The sequence below is a fragment of the Triticum aestivum genome, chromosome 5B (genome assembly GCF_018294505.1).
Source record: "Triticum aestivum cultivar Chinese Spring chromosome 5B, IWGSC CS RefSeq v2.1, whole genome shotgun sequence".
In the NCBI taxonomy this organism is placed as follows: Eukaryota; Viridiplantae; Streptophyta; class Magnoliopsida; order Poales; family Poaceae; genus Triticum; species Triticum aestivum.
In genome coordinates this window covers 347,473,848-347,492,682 of record NC_057807.1, presented here as the reverse complement: position 1 = coordinate 347,492,682, position 18,835 = coordinate 347,473,848, and the positions used below count along the sequence as shown (strand labels likewise).

Below are 18,835 nucleotides of genomic sequence, written 5' to 3'. Positions count from 1 at the left end.
TTTGGAGTTAGCTAGAAAGAAAGAGCTACTCCTGCAACTCTTACTGCTCGATAAATTTGGTTTCTGAGATTAAAATAGCTCTTGGTAACTTCAAATTGTCAACAAGAACAACAGAAAGATGCAATTGCCACCAAATTGTGTGCTCAGTTAGTCAACACCAAGCTGAGTAATACAACTTCGCTTACATACATTAAACAAAGAACCAAGTTATAGGCGTACAGCCCAGGTTTACATGTAGTCGCTACCAACCAGCGACTAATACAACTCCTCTTACATCAAGAAGACAGACATACTTACAGTACAGGCTTACACACCGTTGAAGTCGACTGATTTTGGAGTTCCACCACCACTCAGGCACACTATTTACACCTTCAACCCATCACCCATGGAACCAACAGGTGTGCCAGAAATACCCATTTCTGGCAAATATGTACACTAAAACCCTTCCTATATATACACGAAGGCGTGGCGTGGACCGCGGAGAGAAAGATATCACCAGCAAGGCTTCCAAATACGAGTGGTTCTAAGAATTCCATCATTTCATCCTCCTACTCCACAAAGCAGATATCGGGAGCTTTCTTTACCTACCACCACCTATTCGTCGAACTGCACGCTAGGTAGAAGAACTTACAACCTGGGCAGCAGCCACCCAAAGGTCCAGCCAAGGAGCAACCCCGCGCCGACGATGCCTACGCCAACTGCAAACATGATGGCCTTGCAGAAGCCACCTTCCTTGCTCTGCCTCCTGCCTTTCTTCTTTGCCCTGCCTTTCCGCCCCTCTTCTGGCTCCGCCTTCTCCTCCTTCATCACCGTCCAGGGAAGCTCCGGGAACATGGCTGCTATCTGATGCTCTTTCAGCGTGAGCTGGAGGCATATGTTCTCCAGTTGCAGCATTTTCAGCCACTGCTTACACGCAAAGAGGTGCGAGGCCTGACGAAACAATAGCTTGACGACATGGTCTTTCTCATCATGAGCATTCTTGGCAGCCACCTCGGCTTCCCTAGCCCGTGTCTGCGAATGGCGAAGAGCGTCCAGTAGCTGGGCCCTCTCGGCGTCTTTCTGATTCTGATATGTGGGCTTGCTGCCTGGTGTATGATCACCACTACTATATGAATCCTGCGTGCCCCTGCATTTCAAATGTAATGTAATGATATAAATAAATGCACAGAAATCTGGAAGAAGCTTGGATGAAGGAAAGGGCACCTGAGGTATTTCCAGGAATAACATAATAACAATATACAAAAGAGGCATAAAAAGGACATCAGTGGACATGATGCCAAGTTACATTAAAATTAAATTCAGTCAACTTTTACCCGGGTGCATTTGACTCTTATCCATAATAAGTTTTTTGTTCTTGTCGCAAAATTACCGAAAACAAGTTAACTGGCTTGCAATTTTGATTATGACAACGCGCAAAGGACTGACATTAATTTACTACCATATACAGGCTGGAACTAAATCAACAGGCTGTTCCTTCAATTTCAGCCTAAGTAGTATTGGGTGTAATATGTAGACAATGGAGCTATAAAAGACTCCTTGTAGTGAAAAACTACATAAAAAAAAGAAAGTATGAATAGCGTGCAAATCTATACAAAGGCAGGTTCCTAGTTGTAGTTTTGATGGTTATGAAACAAGACAAATGAAAACACATACCCATGTGCATCATTTTTGTGAGACTGTTGCCAGCCTCCACCGTCAGATGAATTCGTCTCATTGGTGCTTGAGAGGCTATAGCTGCACATCATAGTGTCGTGTGGTTGCGGCCGCGACTCTTTACCAGAAGAAGATAATGAATTCCCACAGCCATCCTTGTTTTCATGACCGTTCAATTTTGCCCCATGAATACGCACTATCTGAGTGGGTTTTGGCAGATCATTGTTCTCAATGTGCTGCATTGCTCTTTCTGCAACAAGCGAAGCCAGTCCTTCCTCATCAGCTACTTGCCACCAGGGCTGACACTTCCTCTCTTGTTCCCAAGGTGGATCCATCTCATAGCATGCCTTCTTTGGTTTCTTTGGAAACAAAGGATCAAAAGTTTTGAAGTCCATAACCTCTTTATCCTCATGAAGGAAGTCATTCGGATTTCCTCTGCATTTGAGACTCGTTTGAGGGCACCCTTCGCAAGGTGCTTCAGATGTTTGCTTCATAAAAGCCGTCGAAACCATCCATGGTAGCTCAGAAGGGCACTCACTCTTCTTTGTGTTTATGTCGTCAAGCGTAGAGATTGGCGAGAAACTGTCCACTTTCTTGGCAGTGGCTTCTCCGCCCATGTAATTCAGATGGTCACCAGAAAGCACCTTGTGGCACCCGAAATTGGGCTGCAGCTGAAGAAACCAGGCATCTATCGGCTGATTGGAGTTCATCGGGTTCCAGTTCAAATGCATGAAATTCGGGATGTGGCAGTCTCGCGGACTGGTGGGGTTCCCGCTGTTTGCTTCATGCTGTTGCATTGTCGGTGGACAGCAGGCCAATTTTGGAGCTCTCTTTGCATCCTCCTGAAACAAGCAGCGGTTGGCAGCCCGTTGCCAAGCAGCTCTCGCTTCTGCCGCCGCCATCAGTCTCGCATGTCAAAAGTCTGCCTGCACATCAGCAAGTTGACCATCAGCATTAGCTCATACTTTTTGTTTCAAAGTGAAAATAGTAGTGTATCAGCAAAACGTTCTCCCTTTAAGAGATGAGAGCCACAACGCAGCTCACAAACATTCCCAAAAATCATCTGATGAGCTCTAGCTTATGATGTAAACCATTCACGAACGTCCCCAGTGAACCGCTTCGCGTCGAAATTAATTTAGATGCCAGATATAGGACAGTGCTACGCTGTAAATGATAGTAGTACCATCTATCCGAGTATGCTGCTTCCCCAAAGGCCCAAAGGAAGCAACCATTACTATTTCCATCCATCGCCCAAGAAGAAAGTAACCGTTGCTACTAATTCCAGTGGGAGTGACTTTGGAAGGGAAGTACGAGTAGTAGTAAAAGACTACGCAAGTATCGCCGCCGACAGACCCCCGACCCCGACCCCTATCAAGGAAGCAGAGGAATCATGGCGACTGGATCTGGCCCACTGAACAGATCGGATTGACGCATCTTTTCAACCCCAAACCTCGACTCCATCAAATGATGGCATGACATGGACCAAGAAATTTTCAGGCGAGCGTGCTTGACCTGGATCGGCAAGAAATGGAGCCGGGACGAGTGAGCCCCACCCACGGGATGAAGATTCTGAGCCAGGCGCTTGGAAACTTGAGCGGCGAAGAGGAAGATGCTGATCCCTGCGGCCGGCTACGAGCTAGTAGGTGAGATGAGTGGATCAACAAGTCCTAATAAATGGAGAAGGGGGGAGAAGAGCGGAGACTGCGGGCAGGGGATGGGATCGGAGCTCCCTTGCGTTGCGTTGCTTGTCTGCCTGCTCCCTCCGGAGAATGACGTGAAAGCAAAGCAAGGGGAACAATCAGACGCAAAGACAGATATTTTAGTTACTTATCATTGTTACTACTGGTGAAATGAAATTAAAAAGAAAGAATTTTTCTCGTCATTTCTTGTTAGGCGCGCGCGCGCCTCTTCTTACCTTGGCTGGCTGGCCGGCCGACTGACAGCGCCGTGCTTCCGAAAGCCGGATTTCCGCTGCCGGTCTGTTCGTCCTCCCCGTCCGTCTTTGACTACGATTTTATTCCGCGGTTTTCCGTTCCTGGGGGCGAGCGAGGGGGGAATGGGACTGGGACTGGGACTGGGAGGATCCGTGCCGTCTCGCGGCCTCCTCGATCTCGATGGGAATCTGTGGAATCCTATCCATAGGTTTCTCTCTCCAGCTCTCTTTTGGAGTACTACTACTATTATTATTTTAATTTGCTGCTGTTTTCTGCTTGGAGTGGTGTGAGGGGTGGGGTAGGCAGGGGGCGGTGTGTGTGGGGACGTGTGTGCCCCGCTGATGCCGCCACATCACCTTCCACCTGAGCCAGGTGTGTGACTCAGAGCATGCTTGGATACGTTTTAGTTCCATGACTAAAAGTAGTGGGACTAAAACTTGCTAGTCTCACCCATGCTTGGATCCAAATACTAAAGAGACTAAATTCTAGTTATTGAGCATTTATTATCCTCCAAACCCTCCAATCCAGAACTAAGGAGAGGAATTAAATGAGGAGAGAGAGAGCTAATACATATTTTAGTAGGTTTCCCATGACTAAAAGATTTTAGCCTCAAGACTAGTCCTAGCCTCTCTTTAGTCAAGGATGCTTGGAACTTTAGCCTCTAAAAGAGACTATTTTTAGTCAGACTAAAAATAGTCCCTTGTATCCAAGCACCCTCTCACTCCGCCAACCAAAACAATTCATTTTACGAATGTATTCCAGCAGTAGAAGGTATGCTTCTTTCACGTTTTAATTCTTCAAAATTCCTATGCAAATCCTTTGAATCAAATGAGCCTTTAGGATTATTTATGAATATGTTTGTATGCTCTATCTTGAAGAAAAATAATTCATCCCCTCAAGGTTCTTTTTTTTTTAGAAAAGGAGATGACCCCCGGCCTCTGCATCTGGAAGATGCATACGGCCACTTTATTGATTATTCTCGAGGACCATACAAAGTATTACACCAATGTGCCTGAATCCACCATCTTGGCAACATATGCCACTACTCCTATCCAATATGATGAAGGGGTGCTAGCCGGGCCACTACCCAGACCACTCACGTAAACCTAACATCAAAAGCCGGAAGCCGAAACACATTCGGAAGCCCCAGCCGAGCCACATACCGGGTCTGGGGCATAATCCGGTCAGACGCACTCGTGTGTCGTCGCCGCCATCTTCCACAGGTCCGTCTTCAGATCAAATTGAGGCTTCTACCATGTCTGGCCACTCCGCCATTGACGCCACCATGACGCCAAACAGCAACCTCCTCCTGTGCGAGTCCATCTCCGTGCATCGGACGTCGAGCCTCCACAGCGCCATGCCGCCGACATCCGCCGCCATCAATGTGTGAGATGGAGCACCGCTCCACCATCCCCCCAGCCAACACTTACTCCAAAACGACGCCCCCAGGAGAACCTGGACGCGTCGGAGGAAAAGCGGAGGCTTGGGCGAAGAAGGGCACGCCGTCGGCAGCTGTCACCGACCCCAAACAGCGCCCGCCACCACCCAGCCCTCAAAGCGGCGCCTTCAAGAAGGTCGTGGCGCCAAAGACGCCGCCGCCGCCCACCGGAGTTAGGTTTTCACCCGAGAAGCTAGGTGGTGGGGAGTGGAAGGGCAGACCTTGACAGACGTCTCCATGAAGAAATCGGCGCCCGCGGGCGTCGTCGTCGTCGCGGCCGGCCGGAGCCGACCCGGGTTTCCCCCGATCTGGATCCCGACCACCAAAATCGCCCGCATCCCATAGGCAGGCCATCCAGCACACCCAGGGACCTTCGCAGGAGAAGTGCACCGAGCAGGGAAGAAGGCCAGCAGCCAGATCTGGCGCCGCCAGCCGCCAAGGCAGCCACGCGAGGCCCCAGGCCACCGGAGATCCGTCGGCCACCCGACCAGATCGCCGGCACCACGCCCACCCCACTGCCCGCCGCAGGAGACAGGGAGCCTCGCCAGGGGCCGCCGCCCGGATCCAAGACCCTCCGATGCAGATCGGAGCGGAGCCGGCCCCGCCGCCGCAGTCCCAGACCGCGCCCCAGGCATGGCCCGGCGCCAGCCTCGTGCGGCGGCGAGGAGAAGATGGAGAGAGGGAGGTTACGCCGGCGGGAGGGGAATCACCCCCCGAGATGCCCGCTAGGGGCGGCGCGGGGGCGGGGGGAGGGAAAAAAGAATCTACCTATGCGAGGAACTCCTTAACTCCTTGATTGGAAGAATGCGACTGCCCCCTCAAGGTTCTTCTATGGATTTCTTGTGTTATGTTATGGATTTATTTATTTTAAAACACGGTCTCTTATGGCCTGATTCACTAAAAAAAAAGATACTCCCTATTGCTCTTGTATTTCTTTAAAGAGGGAGTAGACATTATGCTTTTGTATTTCTTTACAGAGGGAGTAGAAGAGAGTTGCCCGACTAATTAACGAAAAACCAGGTGAAAACATTATTTGATGTTAATCCTCTAGCTGTTCTGGGGTGCTGGCCCTATGGGGTCTTAGCACGACGACTTCCCGACTGTCTACTACAACAAGTTGTGCCCGGCTCCGGCGATGGAGGGGCGATGACGGCGGCGCGCCTTCGGCTCGCTTCGGTGCTTCTAGTCGTCGCTAGGTGGTCTACGATTCTGGTTGTAATTTTTATTTCTGGTCTTCGTTGTACTGCCATGATTGAAGATGAATAGATTGAAAGTTTTTCCGAAAAAAAAAGAGCACGTGACATTATGATGTCATCTTCTTCCAATTCTTTTGTTTTAGAAATCCTGCAAATCAAAGTAGCCCGTACGGATTTCTGTTGTTCAAACAAGTCGTGTGACTCAAGACAACATCTATGTCCACAGTTGCCAACAATGTAAAACTCAGCAAAGTCTTCACAAGATTTCCATTCTATAAACAGCATCCATGGCTTTTCACAGCAAGAACATATATATATATATATATATATATATATATATATATATATATATATAACAAAAGGTAAAGCCATCCACACGTAAACATAAACAACGGCAAAGACGAGAGTAAAACTGTACAGTGCGCAATCAAGAACACCCACACCACACGTAAAGCCATTCTTCTCCCCGCTCAACGCGCTTAATTTCTTCAGAGGACTGCCGCTTTTGCCCGATCTCTCGCCAACAATCAAGAGATTTGATCGTTTCGTGGCACAGTCCGCCCAAGCCATGCACGGCACCCTGCACGCGAAGCAAAAGCTCAGCAAGCAAGCAAATGAAACCACACGAGTCAGCAGTTTCTGCACAGATATTTTCGTTTCCGAAGCCGTCCAAGCGTACATCTCGAATGGACTGAACAGAGCAAATCTTTGGCTTGCCACAGGCTGTGCGTTTTCCTGTTACGTGCAAGGCTTTTAGAGAGACAACGTGCAAAAGCTTTGCACAGCTTCCCATCTGGCAGCAGAGAAGCGAACAAGTGTACACGGGTTAGGCATGGAAGTTGCCTCGTATGTATTGGGCTGTGAGCTGCAGCCTGCATGCTCTATTGGGCATGTAGCAGCCGCTGGTTTTACCTAACGACAGTACATAGATAGATCCAGCAGCTGTTGGTCCACGACTGGGACGTAGGCGCGTGAATCCAATTCACCACCACGTGCTGCAGCGACCAGCTGCCCGCGAGACGAAAGGGGGCGGCAGAAACTTCTACTGTGCTGCTGTGAAAGGCGTGGGTTTTTGTTACGTGGGTCAGTATGATTCTACCAAGTCATGGATGGTGACCGGTTCATGTCTTCAGAGAAGCTGCGCCTCCTTGGCTATGTGTCCATATATGCCTTGTCAGAAGTCAGAACTGAAGTTTTACCGATCAAAGCAAAGACAAGGGTCAACTTCAGACATGCGTCACCATGTGCAAGATGTGAAGCAAATAGCCCAGATTGTGTTATCTAATGGTACTAGGTACTCCCATATTATCGCTGAGTTGCTCCGAATTAACATCATATATTATTGGGCACATCGCGCCGAAATGATGTGCCAATAAGGAGGAGCAGGGTCAGGGGCAGCATATAATTGCTGACGAAGATGAGAGAGAGACAGGTGGAGGTGGAACCCAGTTTTTCTTTTCTTTTTAGGGAAGTTTGATCCAGGTCTGATGGTTCATACTTCACACTGTCAAAAGGTGAACGGGCCGCTGTTACCAGTGGACATCTTTCTAGGAGTAAAGATTATGGAGTATAAAATAGAGCTTTTTTGCAGGAGTAAAGATTATGGTGTATAAAGTATACAATAGAGCTGTACCTTCCACTTCCATTAGAAGCCAAGATCAAAAGAAGGGCAGTCATCTATCAAATCCTGGATCGTGGGATCTCTACATGTACGAGAAGGGCCACTGTCATATTTGGGGTCCTCTGCTGTGTTATTTGCACCGAGCTGCAGACGCACAATGGCACAAGTCAAATGACTAACATAGTAATAGTATGTGCAAGAAATTTTTGATGACGTAAAACTAAAACTAGAACTTCCATAGCCTGATCTGATGAGAATGAAACTGCAGATGTGGGCACACAATATTTTGACAGTAAGCTGAAGCAGTAACTTCCTCAAATTCAGTGTTAAAACTTTCCTCCTCAGGCTTGTTCGGTTAATCCCTCCCACAAGGGGATTGGAGGGGATTGAGGTGGATTTTGACTTGTAGGGATTTAATCCCTCTCAATCCCCTCCAAACCCCTTCAAATCTGAAGGAACCGAACAAGGCCTCAGGGAAAATTTTCGACAGCATAGGGTGCAAACCTGATCTGCAGTTCCGCTTTTGTCTTCTCGCAAGTTTGGCATGCTAGTGACATTCGAAATTGGCGCAGAACCTGTCAAGTACAGACCAGTATGGCAGAATTTGTCGTTTAGTCTCGGTGGCACTGGCACAGACGCTTTGTAAGATGTATAAGCTGGTCTCGGTGCGAATAAAATCACTGAAGCAAACTTACCTGTACCATTACAGTTTACAGTGTTAAGATTGCCTGACGATTCTAGTTTCTGCTCGTTTGCATTGCACATCTCAGATCCTGGGAGATCTATCAATTCCAAGTCCAAAGCATCAAAAGCTGGTGGTTTCCTACAGAAACATCATTAGTGTCAATATTCACTTGTTATTCTATTTGTCATGTTGGAGCCTCACTATAAGGCAATATTCTAGGATTTAAACATGAAACAAAGCATTAACATCTTACATGATGACCTGATGATTGTAAGTTGGATAAGCATTCCCTGATAATTCATTCCTATTATGAGTGATTGCTGAGTTCTTTGCATGTGCAGTATCCAGCTTCAAGCAAGATTGCACTGATGTACGGAGCTGGGTAGCAAAGTGAGACAATCCAGCTGGGGGCTTCATGATAGATAGTATTTGGGAAGCTATAGATCAAAATGACGTTATTGTTATTAATATAAAAACACATGAATATACATGAATTGGAGTAGTTGTGCAAACACATCAATATACATGAATTGGAGCAGTTGTGCAAGCCATCCAAGTTGATACCACAAGGATCAAGCAGGCACCTTCCGAAAAAATAGTTCCTTCAGAATGAGCATCCTACTTTGCCTTTAAGTACTTGTTTCTAAATTATGACGTTCGGAACTTTGATTGTCAATTAGTCTTATCATAATAAGCAAGAACAAGTTGAGGAAAATGTGCATAACTGAAGAATAAACCATGGCTGTTCCAAATTTTAATGCTTGTAATGTTTACAGAATCATGTGTCTAAATTTACTGTTTACCTATCAAGCGAATTAAAGGAAACAAGGAAGAACCATTTTCCATACATCACGACTCTGAAACAGTTGCTTCACGGTGCTATGTAACTGAACACTTCACGAGTTCATGGTGGAAGCAATCGAACATCCTGAACTGTTAATTGACAACTATATCAAACTAATTTGGAGTTGGTACTGTGGAGTTACTCAAACCCACCTTAGCTGAGCATTAGTCTCGAATAACAAACCCTACTTGTTCACCATTAACTTTGGCGTTACATGTTATGTACGGAATATTACACAATGCCAGCTGTAATCTGTTTCATAATGGTAACCAGTTACTGTTTTACATGTTAATATGTTCACTCTTTGTATAACAACTGATCGGATTGTCATATTTGAGGTGTGTATCCATGATTCTTGGCTAGTCCAAGGAATAGCAGTAAATTGCCTCTCAAAAGTCCACTGTCCTTGTGGCATTCACCACAGGTGCATAACAAACTAACCTATTTTTCTTCCTATTTGTCTTGTCTGGAAGGAACTATGCAAAGATATATTTAAGCTAGCAGTTCAGTAAAGGGTACAAACCAGTCCGTAAAGAATCATCAGCATTGCCAAATGTTGATTTTCCAACCTCTCTCCTGACAAAACTAGTGGGACACACTGATTTGCCATCCTGAAGACCTGCAAATTGTGGAGAAACATGGTTATTTTTGCATTCAAACACCAGCCAGTAGTAGAGCTAGGATGAAAGTATGAGCATCAAGTCCAAGTACCACAAAATTTTAGTGGATCATCCATTCTATTAAGAGTTGATTTGTCAACTTCTGGCCGGTTATAGCTGGTAGAAAATCCTGATTTACCCCTCTGGATATCTGCAAAATCTGGAACCCATCAGCAGTCTCACTCTCACTACATAAAAGTATACAAGAAGCTGCAGAAGTAGTAATGGTGCGTAAAATTAATCCCAAGTACCATCGAATTTATGTGGATCATCCATGCCACTAAATGTTGATTTTCCCAGGTCATTAAATGTTGGTTTGCCAACTTCTGGCCGGTTATAGCTGGTAGAAAATCCTGATGTACCCCTCTGGGTGTCTGCAAAACCTGGAAACCACCAGCAGTCTCAGTCTCACTACAGAAAAGTATACAAGAAGCTGCAGAAATAGTAACAATGTGTAAAATTAATCCCAAGTACCATCAAGTTTATGTGGATCATCCATGCCACCAAATGTTGATTTTCCCAGGTCATTAAATGTTGATTTGCCAACTTCTAGCCGGCTATAGCCGGTAGAAAATTCTGATGTGCCCCTCTGGTTATCTGCAAAATCTGGAAACCACCAGCAGTCTCACTACATAAAAATATATAAGCAACTAAAAAGTATTAGAAATAGTGTGTAAAATTAAGCCCAGGTACCATTGAATTTATGTTGATTATCGATGTCACTAGATGTTGACCCTGGGTCTGTTCTTCTGTAACCAACAGTGCAATCTGGTTTATCCCTCTGGAGATCCGTAAATACTGGAAACAAACAGTGGCTTTACTACATTAAGATATACATGCAGCAGAAGATAGAACAAACCGATTATTAAGTTAAGCTCAGCTACCATGAAAGTTAAGTGGATCGCCCATGTTACTACATGCTGATTTTCCAACCAGTGGATTGTTAGAGTCAGTAGTGCTTCTTGTTTTACTCTTCCGATGATCTGCTAATTGTGGAGACAGATGAATGATTGCAAATAGAATATGTGGTAAGCAGGAAGACACATCTAATGTTCGTGTAACCATGGAACTTGAGTGGACTAACAAACTTTGGAGATTTACTTTTGTCATCCTTCTTTTCACGCGTATTCTCTCCACTCTTAGGCACTGTGTGACTTGAAGCCTCCCCAGCAGCATGTGTATGTTCTACATCTGCATACAAATTAGCAAACTAATAAGAAATCTCACATGTTACAGAACAAAAAAGTATGTTTTTAGAACTCACCTATTTGCAGATGGAGAATTATAAGGGGAAAGCTGGATACAAATGAGTGTCCTTAAGCACGAACAAAACTAACCTTTCATTTTATTTCTGAGCTCAGTGACTTCGATAATATAATTAGGAAACTGACATCTCTTTCCACATTCAATAGATTCACCTGAATTGAAAAATCGGGTGCCAAGCATTCCACCTTCTTCATCCAGTAAAAGAATCTGAAAATACAGTTAATACAGCTATAACACCTTGTACAGTCATCACAGCATTTGATTTGATATAATCTAACATCATCTCCTCTGTAAAGCTATCATAAAATACCAACCTCAAATTAGCATGTCCATTAAGAGCTGAGCTATAGTTGCTAACCTGCTTTACATTTGGACCAGCTTGCACAAGCCTTATAACACCATCATGAAACTTCTTTGCCTTCTGAAATAGTTGGGCAGTGTATAAGACACTCCATTCTATTTCTACAAAAGGATGCACATTCCATATAAGCCTCGATATATAATAAAAATAATACATTACATGTTCAAAGCACAAGCATCGTTTATATAAGAGGCTACACATTAACCTTTGAAACTTGAGTCTGCTGAACCCATAAGGCTCCCTGTGCTGCCAGCAGCTGCAATTTCACTCTTTCCAAGCTCTGGCTTGTTAAAACTAGACGTGGCTTCTGATTTACTCTCGTCAAAACCTACAAATTGCTGAGACAAATGAGGTTCTCACTATGATATGTTGAAAGGATGTGTAACTTCAAGTCCACCTACAATGGAACTTCTGTGGACTGATGAATTTCAGGGAACTTGTTGTGCCAATTCCCATTTTGCTATTCGCATTCTCGACTCTCTTCGGTCTTGTTTGCACCATGGATTCTTCTGAAGATTTAGGTTCTCCACCTTCATATTTATCAATGCAGAAACACATCCTTTCAGTGACAGCAAAGAAAATGTTCTCTAGGAATTATTCTCTAACTCGCAACAAGAAGTCAGAAAGTCTAAGGAGGCAAACATGCATATTCGGCACAGAAGTCTGTACTAGATACCAACCTTTGTTTAGATTTGTGGCCTCGCCGATCTCAATCAGATAGCCAGGAAAACTGCATTTCTTGCCGCTTTCCACACACTCCCCTGACTTGAGGTGCCTGGTCCCCAGTACTTGGCCCTCTTCATCCAGCAACACGATCTGAAACATTTCAATTCACGCGATGATTCATGACATTTTATCACCCGAAATAAACTGACCGCATGCCAATCAGCCTATGGTTACTAACTAGCATCTCCGAGCTTTGATATACGAATGGAGAACACTTATCAGAGATGTGCATTGCATCCTACCTGCTTGGAATACAACCCAGATTGAACGAGCTTCACGAAGCCGTCGTGATACCTCTTAGCCTTCTGCGAAACCTGGGTGGTGTACATCGCGCTCCACTCTGCAAACAAAAGCGCAACCTACATGTTCAACCCTCAGGGCGGAGCCAGCTTGTTCAGCCTCCACAGGACATACGTAGAACAGGTGACGCGCAAACCTTGGGACGTCGAACCGGCAGGCCTGGCACAGCCAGAGCCCGCGGCTTCAGTCTTGCCGGCGCCGCTCTTGGGTGGGTTCACGAACGCGCGGGGAGCGCAGGTGCTGGCCGCGCTGTGACGCGCCCTGGCGCCGCCGCGGTAGGCGGTCCTGGGAGCGGCGGGCTCGGAGGGCCTTCCGGGGCGGGCGGTGGTGGGGACGCGCTGGGCCTCGCCGACGTCGACGAGGTGGCAGGGGAACTCGACGGAGGCGCCCTCGGACACGGACTCGCCGGCGCGGAGGGACCTGGCGTCGATGGTGACGCCGGCGTCGTCGAGGAGGACGAGGCGGCGGGAGTCCGGGCGGAGGAGGAGGACCCCGTCGTGGTAGGCCTTGCGCTTCTGCCTCAGCTGCGTGGTGTACGTCGCCGCCCACCGCTGCGGCTCCGGGTCCATGGCGGACAGGCGGAGTGGGGGATCGGAGAAACTCGACGGGAATTCAAAATTGGAAACGGAGAGAAGAGAAGAAGAGGGAAGCAGCGGGGCTGAAATGGTAAAGCACTGAAGCTCAGCCCAGCCCAGCCCAAGACGAATTTTGTGCCAAAGAGACGGATCACACGGCCATTGTTCAGGCTACTTTCAGTAGAGATTCTAAAAAAAAAAGAGCTACTTTCAGTAGAGCGCGCCTTTCAAACGCAAGAAACGTAAAACCTTGTGGTACATTGAGTTGATGTGCAAGTCATGTTTTCTGGAGGATTATATTCCTTAAAAAAAACGGCGTGAGATTTTTGATCTGTCGTTTTGTTCGTTGCAATCCATAGATAGGTTTCCTTACAATTTGCTTGCACTAAAAATTTTTTTGAGGGGGAAGTTGCACTACATTTTACAATGTAAAAGATTCTAAGATATTTTTATGGACTCCCGAAACAGCTCTCACCCCGCTTGCTTTACAGATAAAACATGAACCAAAGTATACGGCCGAACGATACACGGAATTACCTTTCCAAAATACAATTCCTCATTTTCCACATGAAAATATAGATTTCGATCCAAACAGGCACAAACAAACACATGAATTTTGCGACGGCTCAGGAGAATAGATAGAACACTACATACACACAGTAATCTACAGCTGCTGCAAAAGGAAACGCACGGAAGCTTATACACACTTCCACTTGCAAACCCCCTCTTCGGAAGAAACACCAGCTTGGCCATATGTTAAAAAAAAAAAACCTCGTTTAGTCTGCATTTTGATAAGGGGCATGGAGGTACCCGCGGCAAATGCAAAATGATGCCACTGAAGTTAAATCCTCATTGGTGGTAACAAGTCATATGAACCACACACTGCCAACATCTTCAGTTGAAGGCTACGTATGTACTTTCTGTGTGCTGTAGCAGTGCCGAAGTCGATACCGCACGGGCATGCATCGCCTTACCGATTGGGTTTTGCCTTGTTCTGCATATGTGGCCACGCGAGGGAAGAACACTGGCCTGGAGTTTCATCGGTTAAAACTGCCACAGCTCAGAGATATTCATTGGAATCATCGTCGGCATCATCCTCATCGTCGCTGCCGTAAGTTTGCAGGTAAGCTTCATCCCCTTCATCCTGAGACAGCAGAAGCTACCTATCAGCCTCTTAATTTTTAGAGGCAATCGCCTCAAGCAACTTACTAAAATCATACGAGACTAATATTAGTATCTGAGATAGTACTTAAAAAGAAAAAAAATGAAGTATCTGTGATACTGAGACGATATGCAAGGACACATGTACATGGTGATTGTAGGGAGTGCTTGCAAGGGATCACTCTAGCTTGCGGGAAACGGTCCTCTAATCGAGTATTTTGCTAAGCCAGCCTGGTCATGCATGATTTACCTGTATATTATCGTCATCTGAAGACAAATCGTCCTCGACCGTTTGGAGTAACTCTGCGTCCTGTTTTCTCCCAGCAGCCCTCATCTGTACCTGATGATGATAACAAAGGTGTAGCGCATCATCAAGAAGAGTTAACATGGAAAAATTAGATTCGATGAAATCAGATATAAATTGCCTTACAAGCTGTGACTTCAACTTCCAGATCTTGTGTCGCAGAACTGAGATATGATGATTTAATGCCTGAAAATGTCCAGCCATCCAATATATAAAAGGTGAGTACAAATTGTACGAAAAGAGGAGGATCAGAGTTTACGGTTGAGTTACCTCTCGTCTTTGGAGCTCAATGGACCGTGCCATTGCCCGTCTTCTTGTCAATAGGTTCCGTGGCTTTAAAACTTGGGGCCTTTTATAGTTCTTACCACGGTAGAAAATGATTGAATATCCTTTTGTTGTCTTGTCGAGTGCAATGAGCACGCCCCCACTCTCAGCTTCTAGGGAGATAGCAATATGTTTAACTTGTTCAAAGGTCTTTCCCTTCACAACAATTTTGACCAATTCTCGATGCTTCCAATGAAAGTGCATGTTTTGCACAGTACCATCAAAAACTTCTCGCCTGCCTATGAAATTTTAACAGAGGTAAATCATGAGATGTTCACCCTATGCGTCCTACATTGCAACTTTTATGTGAAAAGTTTCAGTTGTACCAAGCATCAAAAAGGCCTTCATTTTCAGGCCAATTCTGCGGAATAGGAAACGCTCCTCGTCTGTAACAGTTTCCAGATCAGTTGGAAGCTCTGCTGGAGAGAGATATTCCTGAACTTTCGCCAAAGCCATCTCTGCTTTTGCAACCTTTGTTTTCGCCTGGACATACATAAGAGTTGTTATTAATTTTTATTATATAGACTGCAATGAGATTTTCTAAATATGGAGAGAGAAAGTATACTGCTATCGGAAATGAGCAGTGAAAATAGGAAAATATAGACTTCCACTCTACATGTATATTTTGAAGAACATACCAAAATCAGTTTTCTCTTCATGTTCTTCAAAAGAGAGGTATGTTTGGCCAAAATCAAACGATTATTCTCCTTTTTCCTCAGCTCGTCATTAAGTGAATCTCCCCAACGAAATGTGGCTTCTCTAGTTTCTGCAAGAGTGCCAGCAACTAGAGGATTCTTTAATGCTTTGGGGATGGGAGTAATTGAGGCTGATGCTTTAAGCCTGGCCAGCTCTTCCTGTTCCTGCTGAGTAATTGCGTGTTGTTGCTGTTCCACCAAGACCTTCCTTACTTTAGGAGTCACGAAGTCATTTCCCCTATAGAAAATAATATACTCCTTGTTCCTCGAAACAAGTACTCCTCCTGTCAATTTCTGCATGTGTTTTGTTACAAAGATTCAAGACACACGTTCTCATGAAAAAACATGCATAGGCTGTATCGTGAGCAGGGACACAACGATCATATTCAGAGTCCAAAGCATACTTCAGAAGAATCAACAGGGGAAGATAAAACATCGCACAGTACGAAAAGGAGATACAGCAACAAATATATCCATTCATGGAATTGCTTTCTCAGCAACTCACGCTTCAAGGTTTCAAACAGTATGATATATGCAATACATAAGGGGCAATTGCTAAAATACTGCATCCTCATAAAAAATGTAAGCAAAGCCGAAAATCTGCATATAAAGCAATCTCATGTGATTTTAAGCATTTAGATAATGTGGTATAATGATCTTTAAATATGTCCGGTTTACCTTGATTTCCTCTGCCATTCGATCGTTGCATGTGTTTGGCACCCCCCTCTTGATGGCAATCTTTACAATAGAACTTTTCTCCCATACTTTAACAATAGCAGCAGCTAAGCCTTGGTGTTCCCTGTTTCTCCCTGTCCACAAATATGTAAAAATAGTGTGAAGAAATAATTGAAGCTTAAGTACAAGTAATTACAAGCAATCAACTTCACAAACTCCAGTACCTAGAGCGAAATGTGGAGCAGTTTGTCTAGCAAGTCTACGCAAAGCTGTCATTTCCTTATCTTTCAAACTAATTTTAGTCCTGTAAGGAAGTTGCCTAAATGGTGGCTTGTACCCTGGAACTAAACCGGGAAGCAAATCGGCATCGACAGGGATGGGGCTGCGACCAGACCAATCCTTGTACCGTGGTCCCAATTGATCCAAGAAGCTATCGATGTCAAACGTTTCCGTAGCTTCTTGAGAGAAATTCATGATAGATTTCAATCTTTTCACATCGTCTGCACTTGACTTTTGTGAATTGCGCTCAACAATTGGCTTTTGCAAATCATGCTCAACAGTTGGCTTTTGCAAGTTACGCTCTTCAGAGCTGGGTACAAGACCAATGGCATCGCCAGCATTTTCAGATGAATCAACTTCTGCAATTTTGGTGTATGACTGCACGCATCGAAGGTTGTAGTTCATTCCTCGATATAAGACAATCGACCTCCCTGACCTCCATATCACAGTTCCCCCAGTCCTGTCCTGATTGACAATAACAAAGACCACAAATGCCTATCAGATTTCACTGAATTGAAAACATCGTAAAATACAACACAGGCTTTTGCTCAATCAGTGGCTGTAGTGATAAGGCAAATCAAAGGGGCGAAGAAGGCCAATGCAACGGGTACCTCTAGTATCTCATGGGTTCTCTTCATGTTCAGGCTCGGAGGCCCTTCAAACCTCATCTTGACCACCTCGTCCACCTTCCATTTACTGTGGATGCTCTCCACAATGGCATGTGTAACCCCTCCTGGACCAATCCTCATCCTCTCCTTCATCCTCAATGCCGCGTCTCTAAGCCTCCGCAGCTCTGGTTCTGGGATAGTCCTCTCTGCCAACTTGGTGTTGCTGTGCCTCCCTCGCTTGTCACCATCAACCGCATTCCCCTCCTCCCTCTCCCATGGAAGGAGCACAGAACCCAGCTTCTGGACAAAATCTTCCCCCTCGGAGCTCCCAATTGTGGCACTGGCACTTTCCTCCATCGAATTCCTGAGTGTGTTGACAATTGAGCTTACACTGCTTCGCCTGATACTCCTGTCCAACCCACCGCCTGTGGAACCTTGGTCCAGTATAGAATCCAGCGGAAAAGAACTTGTTGTCGGCGCGGCAGGATCCTCATCCTCATACAATTCCTCTTCTAAGTTCACTGTCATTGGCTCTTCTTCCAATACCTCACTGTTGTCCACCCATTCTTCGTCTTCATCCTCCGAATCTAGCTCATCATCGAACACACCGTTCCTGACAGCCTCTTCCTCGTCTCCACCCACCGGACCCGAAAGCAGCCGGTCGACGACGGTGGGTCCTTCTTGCCCGTGCATCCACGGCGCGGAGACCGGCCGGCTCCCAAGAAGGTAGGTCGGTTGGGAACGCGACTCTTCGTCCCGGTCCTGGGCCGCCTCGCCGTGTGCCACGCCGTCATTGCCCTTGTCTTTGCCCTCTCCGACATCGCCGCCGCCATCCTCCGAGGAGTCGTAGTCGAAGTACTCGACGATGGACCGCAGCGTGGCGCTACTGGGCTCATGATCCTCCGCGCCCTCGTCTTCTCGGTGAGACGGCTGCGGCTGCTGCCGCTGCCAGGGGAAGGAGGCGCGCTGGGAGGGCGCCCTCGCAGACCAGCGGCGGAGTGCCTGCTCCTCGAAGCTCGGCTTCAGGTTCCTCTTAGTCTTCTTCTTCCTTATCTCCGTGCCGCCGTCTAGCGCCGGCGCCTTGTACGGCGAGGAGGTGGATGGGGAGGGCGCTGAAGCGGGAGGGCGAGGGGAGGAGACGCTGCTGATGCAGGTGGTGCGCCGCGGCCGCGTCGATCGGAGAGTGGAGGGGAAGGGGGGTTTGGGTGAGAGGGCCGGGGGCGGGAAGAGCAGTGCCATTGGAGGGAGGAGCAGAGCTTTGGGGACGGAGTGTGGGGAGATGACGAAACGAGGAGGAGGATATCGTGGGTTTACCTTGTTGGACCTTATTTGGGCCCCCGGTGTCTTCTTTTTGGGCCTGCTGGGAGTATCATTATCCATATAAGTCCTTTTGCTAAAGAAATAAAATTATACTCCCTCCGTTCCCAAAGCTCTGCTCCTCCGTTCCCAACAAGTGACTACATACGGAGCAAAATGAGTAAATCTACACTCCAAAACATGTCTATATACATTCGTATGTGGTAACCATTTG

The 18,835-nt window shown here is 46.3% G+C and overlaps 3 protein-coding genes across 11 annotated transcripts; all 3 read right to left on the bottom strand.

The window, feature by feature from the left end:
• Positions 1-163: 163 nt before the first annotated feature.
• Positions 164-3,789, bottom strand: LOC123111792 (uncharacterized). Of its 5 annotated transcripts, none has more exons than XM_044532674.1 (4): positions 3,569-3,779; positions 3,166-3,413; positions 1,654-2,579; positions 164-1,126 (listed from the first exon to the last, which is right to left on the bottom strand). In XM_044532674.1, the coding sequence occupies exons 3-4, from the start codon at positions 2,553-2,555 to the stop codon at positions 628-630; spliced, it is 1,401 nt and encodes a 466-aa protein (XP_044388609.1). In that variant the 5' UTR covers positions 2,556-2,579; positions 3,166-3,413; positions 3,569-3,779; the 3' UTR covers positions 164-627. The 5 variants fall into 5 exon arrangements, with proteins under 5 accessions (XP_044388609.1, XP_044388608.1, XP_044388610.1 ...); XM_044532673.1 differs by having other exon boundaries at positions 3,166-3,406; XM_044532675.1 differs by lacking the exon at positions 3,166-3,413 and having other exon boundaries at positions 3,569-3,789.
• A 2,768-nt stretch (positions 3,790-6,557) lies between these two features.
• LOC123111791 (uncharacterized) lies at positions 6,558-13,367 on the bottom strand. Of its 5 annotated transcripts, none has more exons than XM_044532670.1 (19): positions 12,820-13,362; positions 12,626-12,723; positions 12,338-12,473; positions 12,059-12,187; positions 11,863-11,985; positions 11,655-11,752; positions 11,368-11,503; positions 11,132-11,221; positions 10,915-11,016; positions 10,724-10,828; positions 10,505-10,636; positions 10,282-10,413; positions 10,083-10,190; positions 9,895-9,990; positions 8,781-8,964; positions 8,538-8,665; positions 8,347-8,417; positions 7,855-7,986; positions 6,558-6,801 (listed from the first exon to the last, which is right to left on the bottom strand). In XM_044532670.1, the coding sequence occupies exons 1-18, from the start codon at positions 13,250-13,252 to the stop codon at positions 7,867-7,869; spliced, it is 2,421 nt and encodes an 806-aa protein (XP_044388605.1). In that variant the 5' UTR covers positions 13,253-13,362; the 3' UTR covers positions 6,558-6,801; positions 7,855-7,866. The 5 variants fall into 5 exon arrangements, 4 of the variants coding, with proteins under 4 accessions (XP_044388605.1, XP_044388603.1, XP_044388606.1 ...); XM_044532668.1 differs by having other exon boundaries at positions 11,655-11,758; positions 12,820-13,361; XM_044532671.1 differs by having other exon boundaries at positions 6,560-6,801; positions 10,083-10,181; positions 11,655-11,758; positions 12,820-13,359.
• A 424-nt stretch (positions 13,368-13,791) lies between these two features.
• Positions 13,792-18,578, bottom strand: LOC123111790 (CRM-domain containing factor CFM3, chloroplastic/mitochondrial). Its single transcript, XM_044532667.1, has 9 exons — positions 17,308-18,578; positions 16,642-17,161; positions 16,421-16,551; positions 15,686-16,036; positions 15,374-15,530; positions 14,994-15,286; positions 14,850-14,909; positions 14,670-14,759; positions 13,792-14,402 (listed from the first exon to the last, which is right to left on the bottom strand). Exons 1-9 carry the CDS (start codon positions 18,541-18,543, stop codon positions 14,319-14,321), a joined length of 2,922 nt encoding a protein of 973 aa, XP_044388602.1. The 5' UTR covers positions 18,544-18,578; the 3' UTR covers positions 13,792-14,318.
• Positions 18,579-18,835: the final 257 nt, after the last annotated feature.

What these genes read in the sequence shown, in the direction of transcription:
- LOC123111792 (XM_044532675.1), bottom strand. Translation starts at nt 2,555, where the DNA reads ATGGCGGCGGCAGAAGCGAGAGCTGCTTGGCAACGGGCTGCCAACCGC. An exon ending in CACAAAAATGATGCACATGG is followed by an intron (nt 1,127 to 1,653) that starts GTATGTGTTTTC and finishes TTTGAAATGCAG; the next exon opens with GGGCACGCAGGATTCATATA.
- LOC123111791 (XM_044532668.1), bottom strand. Translation starts at nt 13,252, where the DNA reads ATGGACCCGGAGCCGCAGCGGTGGGCGGCGACGTACACCACGCAGCTG. An exon ending in GGCCACAAATCTAAACAAAG is followed by an intron (nt 12,188 to 12,337) that starts GTTGGTATCTAG and finishes ATAAATATGAAG; the next exon opens with GTGGAGAACCTAAATCTTCA. An exon ending in TGATGATTCTTTACGGACTG is followed by an intron (nt 8,965 to 9,894) that starts GTTTGTACCCTT and finishes TTTGATCTATAG; the next exon opens with CTTCCCAAATACTATCTATC.
- LOC123111790 (XM_044532667.1), bottom strand. Translation starts at nt 18,543, where the DNA reads ATGGCACTGCTCTTCCCGCCCCCGGCCCTCTCACCCAAACCCCCCTTC. An exon ending in GAACCCATGAGATACTAGAG is followed by an intron (nt 17,162 to 17,307) that starts GTACCCGTTGCA and finishes ATTGTCAATCAG; the next exon opens with GACAGGACTGGGGGAACTGT. An exon ending in TGCTCCACATTTCGCTCTAG is followed by an intron (nt 16,552 to 16,641) that starts GTACTGGAGTTT and finishes ATTTGTGGACAG; the next exon opens with GGAGAAACAGGGAACACCAA.